The sequence below is a fragment of the Protomyctophum bolini genome (genome assembly GCF_963924005.1).
Source record: "Protomyctophum bolini genome assembly, chromosome: 20".
Taxonomy (NCBI): Eukaryota; Metazoa; Chordata; class Actinopteri; order Myctophiformes; family Myctophidae; genus Protomyctophum; species Protomyctophum bolini.
The window spans coordinates 19433572-19440711 of NC_137881.1; the positions used below are offsets into that span (position 1 = coordinate 19433572).

General features: G+C 40.5%; 1 protein-coding gene across 3 annotated transcripts in view; it reads right to left on the minus strand.

The window, feature by feature from the left end:
* Positions 1 to 2965: 2965 nt before the first annotated feature.
* arrb2b (arrestin, beta 2b) overlaps positions 2966 to 7140 on the minus strand; it is a 22640-nt gene continuing 18465 nt past the window's right edge. The window contains exons 12-15 of one of the 3 annotated variants that reach the window (XR_013966072.1): positions 6649 to 6743; positions 6421 to 6475; positions 5450 to 5679; positions 2966 to 5366 (exon numbers count right to left, since the gene is read on the minus strand). Coding sequence is in view for 2 of the 3 variants with exons in the window: in XM_080792785.1 (XP_080648911.1) it covers positions 5583 to 5679; positions 6421 to 6475; positions 6649 to 6743 (247 nt within the window). In the remaining variant the exon portion in view is untranslated. Of the gene's footprint in view, positions 5680 to 6420; positions 6476 to 6648; positions 6744 to 7140 lie in introns of all 3 variants that reach the window. The other 2 variants (XM_080792785.1, XM_080792784.1) reach the window with 2 other exon arrangements.

The following is a 7140-nucleotide window of genomic DNA, read 5'->3' on the forward strand; positions in this document are numbered from 1 at the left end:
CACTTAGGCCTGTGCTTGAAGTGCTTCACTGCTTGAGCAAATGTATTAATGTAGGTTATTTTTCCACCACTGTTGAAACCAAGCCAGACTCAGATTAAGATGGGCCACCACGTTTGTTGTAACAGCGTGAAAAAGCAGCATGTCGAATCGTATTACAGGGGGGGTGAAGGGCGGATCCTCTCTCTTTATATCACACTGGTGACCGTGTTTTTACTTGAGTAAAAGTAGTTGTAACAACCCAGCTTTGAAATACTTGAGAGAATAAAGACAGGCTACAATATTTGCATCTGATATGCAGCCTTTGTAGAAGTATAGTTTAGGCCTATATAGGAGAAGTTAACTATATCAAATATAGGCATATGAGTAATAATACAGACAAAATACTTAAGTATATAGGCATGCTTGAGTAAATGTACTGAGGTGCTTTCCACTATACTGATCATAAAAAAGTAGCAAAGTATAATCATGATGCTGATGATGCCATCACTGTGAGTCATGCATGACCAGGCTTATGCAAAGGTTTACAGTAAATGTAATTTAGATAGCATGTTACTTTATACAGATGCCAGAGACTTTGAGCTGGCATCCTATAGTTTATACATATACAGTTGGCAACCTTTTGCCATGCCATCTTTTCATTGTCTTGTTATAGTCAGTGTGCCATATAATAGAAGAGTGGACATAATTTAACAACCTGAGCGGTGCAAATATACATTTATTGTTATAGTACTTTACTGTGCTCTGTACTGTATTGTAGTGTACTGTGCTCTGGACTGAACTTTGATTATTTTTGGAAAAAATCTTTGAGAAATGAGAATTGAGTTGGTCCCCGGGGGGTCCCCAGAACATCCAGACCCCCAGGAACAGGCCCAGGGGGGGGCGGCCCTGTTCCGGTGAGCCTTCCCGCATCTAAAATGGTCGAGAAATGACAGAGTTACCGCGCGGGGGTCCCCGGGGGGTTCCCGGAGCATCCAGACCCCAGGAACAGGCCCAGGGGGCCTGCCCTGTTCCGGCGAGCCTTCCGTGTTCGGACACGTACACAGGGACACGTACAGGGACACGAGCTGCGTAATGGAGTGGAGGCACCTCTCAGAAAACTCTCTCTCACATGCACACATGCTCATTGCTCACCCTCCCCTGTGCCAATGTTGGTACCCTTCCCCTGGTTTATAGTCTTTAGACTGATGATAAGTGGTTTGGTTTACCTATTGCTGTGGATACAACACTGTCTCTCTGCATTTGATATGTGTTTACCTTGCTTAGATACTGTAAATCGGTCTGGATTAAATACTCTGCACTTTAACGTTTGCCCTATAACTCTTGAACTGTAAATCATAAAAATAATTCTGGATTTCCTTGGGTCACACCCAAGATCTTCCATTATTTCGAAATTTCTTCAAAAAACACAGATTTTGTCCAAATCTCACAAAAATCGGTACACAAGATCTCTGGACGATTAAAACACCACAGGCAGAATTTTTATAGTCTGTATCGTTCAACCGTAATCAAACGGGTAAGGACTAGTTTTGAGGGTGTTAGACCCAGCATCCATAGCCACTTGCCCAAATGTGCCCAAAATGTGCTGACCTCATCACATTTGTCATTATGTCTATGGCCGTTTTTATCCCAAGGAGTGTATTTTGTGCAAAACTAATGCTTGGAATAGATTCAGAATCATGAAAACCCCCTAGTTTGACATGTCACATTACTTAAAGCAAAAAGAAAGTTTGACATTTTTGCCTGCCATATAGGATGTTAATGGTAGGGTCACAAGAAACCCCTATAAAAGAAATCCCAATACTAACAACTGGTCAGCAAGTGGTTTCATGAATGTATGTATAGACAATATTTCAGTCCCACCCGTCCACCTCGGCTGCCGGACTACTACCACTCATTTGCACACTCCCGGTGCCCACAGTCAGCCAGCCAGTCACAGTGGAGGTTTACAGTCACACCTGCACTTTGTCACACTTTTGTTTACTGTGTTTTTGCACATGTTTGCCCTAAAGTTAATGACCTCCCTTTTGCCTGCCGGTATTTGGGGTTTGTTTGCCAGGGCTTTAGTGGACTCTGTTACTTTCCACCATTTTTTGTGAGCTGCTAATTTCCTATTAAACCTTATATGAAGATTGTGAAAAGGGTATTAATTAGATAGTAGTGTTAATCAAATATTAAGTATGTTGATGCCAAAATGTAGCTATTTAGCTGTGAGAGTGAATTAAATATTAAGTGTATGTTGATGCCAAAATGCAGCTATTTAGCTCAGTGAGAGTGCAGTTGTACACTGCTGCATTAACCCAATTTTACAGAGCATCTAGCTAACTATGATAATTGTAATTAGATTTTCATTTTATTGAATGTGTACACATTCTTACACACACAGGACAATGCATGCTAGTTGTTTAGAATCATTGCTTTATTTTCTAAAATGCAGTACAAAATAAAACAGCATCATTTCATTTTATTGACTAAAATAACATTGCATTTACAGTATAGCTTATAGTTTCCTTTAACACCAGGCGAACTGTATATATCTTCATATAATTGTTTCCCAGTGGCATTGAAGTACAGTATGATGTGAATCTTAATTTCACTAATAGGTTGTATAGCTTATATTATTAAGCTCCTTTAGGAGTAGGCCAGTGGTTCTCAAAGTGGGGTCCGGCGACCCCCAGGGGTCCTTGGTTCCATATAGGTTAGTTTAACCACTTTACAGTAACTCTATACATTGACTACTTGAAAATAGCAGATCCACAAGATCTCAACACATTGCTGCAATACGACAAATATTTGCCTATGGGGGTCCATGGCCAAATACATGTTAATTTGGATCACATGAACATTTGAGAACCACTGATTTAGGTAAAAAGAAAGTGCACACAACTAAATCAGTGCACAATAGTCTAAAAACCAACATGACGGTCACATTATAGGATGCATAAGGGTCATAAGGTAGGATATGTTGCATAAGGATCAAGTGGGTAATAATAAATGATGCTGCATAAGGATCATAACGGTAATAGTGTACATACTGTAGGGTCATAAGGGTAATAATGTAGGATGCTGCATAAGGATGAACAGAGAAAACAAAACAAGACTGGCTAAATGATGTCTGAGTCAGACAGCAGCGATTCCACTCAGGTACACCAGAGGGCACTAAAATCAACAGACCACTTAAAGATGGCATGATTTTGTTAAATAGCTCTATACTGTGATATGGGTATTTCATATAGAGCACTGTTTCCCTAAAGTGGGGTACGGGGACCCCCAGGGGTCCTTGATGGGGTTCCAGGGAGTCCCCAGCATAATGAGTCAAAATTGGCTATAGCATCAAAATCAGAATAACACCCTGAGCGGCATAAACGGAGTTCTCCGTCCTATCAAATAGTAACGCCCAGCGCTCAGGACGGAGATTAATAAAAGGACAGAGATGTATTGATATGAAATCGATCGCATCGCTCCACAGGCTGGGAGCGTCTGTTGCGCAACATTTTATGTCATTTCCGATGTCATCGAAAATGTTCCCCCCCATTTTATGTTTTAGACGGACCATCGTCACGTTAGAATTAATCATACCTTCCGTTGTCGATCGCCTCGGGAGTGTTTTGGCTATACATCAAGCTACTTCAGCTACATCCGGGATAGTGCCTGGTGCGTCGCTAAATGTGCTCCGTTGCTGTAAATCGCTGGGCGCTTTGATTTAATGATCCTAAATACCCCCGGGCGTAATCTCTCTAACCCGAAAAAAACATTGGCTGAAAATAAAAAGTGGAAACATAATCACAAAATATTTTCACATAATATAAATATAGGCTAAATATAGGGGTCCTTCACGTGAAAAAGTTTTAGAATTGATATGAATTGTTTGTTCAATAACAGGCGTCTCCCCATCTCTCCAGCTCTACATGAAATACATTTTTAGATGAGTGGCAATTAACATTTCAGCCAATCAGGGGAGAGTACCCATTCATCATCAGCTTCATGCTTCATGCTTGCTTCAAGCTTGTTTAATCTGTATCCTGACTGAGTTCTCTGTCCTGATTGGATACAATTGGTATCCCGACCTGAAAATGCATTTTCTGTTCAATAAAGATGTGGAGAGACATGGATGGAGACTCTGTTACTGTACACACACTCTGTAGCAATCCGAATATAGAGCTATATATTTAACACTTATTTTAACCAAAGAAAATCACTTACACTACCCCAATTCACAATAAACTATGATAAAAATTCCTTATTTAGAATATTTTCTAAATTCGATATATTCACACTATCCCTGCTAAAAGGAACTTTTGATCTTGCCACTATCGGGTAGAAACCTTTTATGTCCAAAAGTATCACACCTTTCAGTAAATGTTAGGGGGGAAAAAAAGGTGTTCCAATGGATCCAATGTAATAAAACAATTGAAATATTGAGATACACAGTTTCTGCCCGACAGCAACGATCTGCAATATTTTGTTATTTTACAGTAGTACACAAATAACATATACATGTAAATCTATAATATTGTGTAACATATAATTGGGTATAAATGTAAATCTATATTCATACCTGCACGGCTAAAGTTAAAACCAGTCTCACACTCACACAAACAGCCACTGGTGGGAAGTACGTAACTAATGTACATTTCGTTGCTGTCAGGAAGATGAAATGAAAAGTTTTTTTCTTATCATACTACAGCGTAGTATCGAAGTAAGTATCGAAAGTTAGCTTTAAATTTGAATACTGAAAACGAACAGTTTTGGACATATGAGGTTTCCACCCAACTAGGGATGATTTACTGAGGTACTGTACTGTAGTTAAGTAGCCTACAATGCTGACTTTCCTTGAGTATTTACATTTTTCAATATTCTTCTACTGCAGTCACAAGTTACTTTGAAGATTTATTCACAACACTACAGTAACCAACACCTAAGCCCTATTTTATACTTTGTCAACTTGAACATTATACTTAGTGGTAATCTAAAGCCCAAACTACATCAAAGGGTCGGGTTGAGACAAAACGGTTTTTAAGGTAAACCATACCAATGCATTGAGTAGCAATGAATTGCATTGGTATGGTCTACCATAAAAACACGTTTTGTCCCAACCCGACCCTTTGGTGGTTTGGGCTTAAAAGCTTACTCTCATCGATCACAACATATATGTTCTGAGCTATATTCAAACGATTTTTACACATTTTGCAATTAGTATATTTTGATGACAATACTTTTGTACTTTTACTATTTGTTTTGTATTTTACTCTACATTGTGATATTCCTGCATTTACTTAAAAATATCTATGACACCAGAGATGGAAGGAGATGAAAAGGAGAACGGCGAGCGCTGAGGAGATGTGACGATTAAGGGCCGATTCATACTCCTATTTTAGAGCCGAATAAAAGTCGGTTCGGCTCTGTAGAGCCTACAATTTGACGTCATTTGAGGTTCGGGGGGGGCGGGTACCGTCCTAAAGTCGGCTCTTCGGTGCTACTGAAAATTTCTGACGAGCCGAAATCATTTCGGCACTAAAGCGTCGAAACAGCGGTAAAATAGGAGTACGAATCGGCCCTATCTGTGTGCACGCGTGTGTTTGTTTCTAGGAAAAAAGGTCTTCCTCCACCTCATCCTTCATCCCCGTCAACCGCAGACGAGCAAAGTCTTCAAAGACAAAGTCCTCTTCCGGAGAGAAATTACTAGAGAGAGAGAGAGAGAGATAGATCAATTATGGTAAAATGTGACAAATAAAAGAGCTGAAGTATTACCCATGATTACAAGATTGGATTGCTTTAAGCCATCTCTTAAGGTTGAAGTTGAAAGTCAAATAATGTATGGTCTCTCTTAATTTGGTAGGAAGACTATTCCAGTGGTGGGAGGCACGTTGGACAATACCATTGTTTTTGGGCAGAAGTTGCGGGATTCTGTTGGAAGTACCACTCAAGGAAATTACTTTGATGCTTTACAAATCAGTTTACATTCTCCGTGAATGAAACAAGTGTTGTGATTGGTCGGATATCGTATCCGCGGGAAATACATCTGACGGATGTTCCGCACTGACACTTCTGCCGATAGCGTCTCTGCCTTAGGTTGTGAAACTTGTGACCAGGCTTTTCTCTTCGCAGATGAGTAAGCCTGGGACCGAGGCTAGGTGGGAGGAGGAGGCTCCTCCCACCCAAAACGTATATGTTTTCTCATGCCAATAAAGCCCTTTGAATTGAATTGAATTGAGAGTGTGTGTGTGTGTGTGTGTGTGTGTGTGTGTGTGTGTGTGTGTGTGTGTGTGTGTGTGTGTGTGTGTGAGCAAAGTTTGGCATGGATCAGGCCAACGGTGGCGGAGATTAGCTGGTAACGGACGGACGTGCAAAACTCTCTCGCCATGTCTTCGGCCTGGTGGAGACAACAACTGAATATGAAATGTTGAACAAACACACACTCACTTTGTCTCAAATTCTATCAGGTTGGATTCCACCACGGTGTCTGTCTCTGGAGCAACTATAAAAACACAAGTTGTTATAGTACACATTAATGATAATGATTGAGCAAGTATGCATGAATAATAATGATAGACCAATAATTATATGGCTTTGTCTATGAACAACAAGTTATGTGACAGATGAATAACGGTGATGATAGTCACAGTCTGCGTGCGTGCGTGCGTGCGTTACCTGGTTGTGGTGTGGACTCCACTGGGGAGCTGGGCTCAGGCTGCTCTGTAGGTTTGGGGTGCATCAGGACAAATGGCAGTTCCACCGCTACATCCCTATCACACAGAGAGAGAGAGAGAGGAGAAGGATGTCAAATGGAATACAAGCACCTTAAGGAATACAAACCATTGTTTATCAAAAGTATAAAGCTAACGTCTCCTATATGGATGTATATTGTATAACTGTCTCTGACAGAAAATGCACAATCTTTTGATTTGATTGTCTTGTTCCACTTCTGTTTTGGCAATGTAAACGTACGTTTTCTCATGTCAATAAAGCTCCTTTGAATTGAAATTGAGAGAGAGAGAGAGAGAGTCTGATAAAGAGAATGTACTGTATATGCACGTTGTCATAAACTAACATACAAACATTAGGTGGCACTGTGTGTGTGTGTGTGTGTGTGTGTGTGTGTGTGTGTGTGTGTGTGTGTGTGTGTGCGTGCGTTGCCCTTGT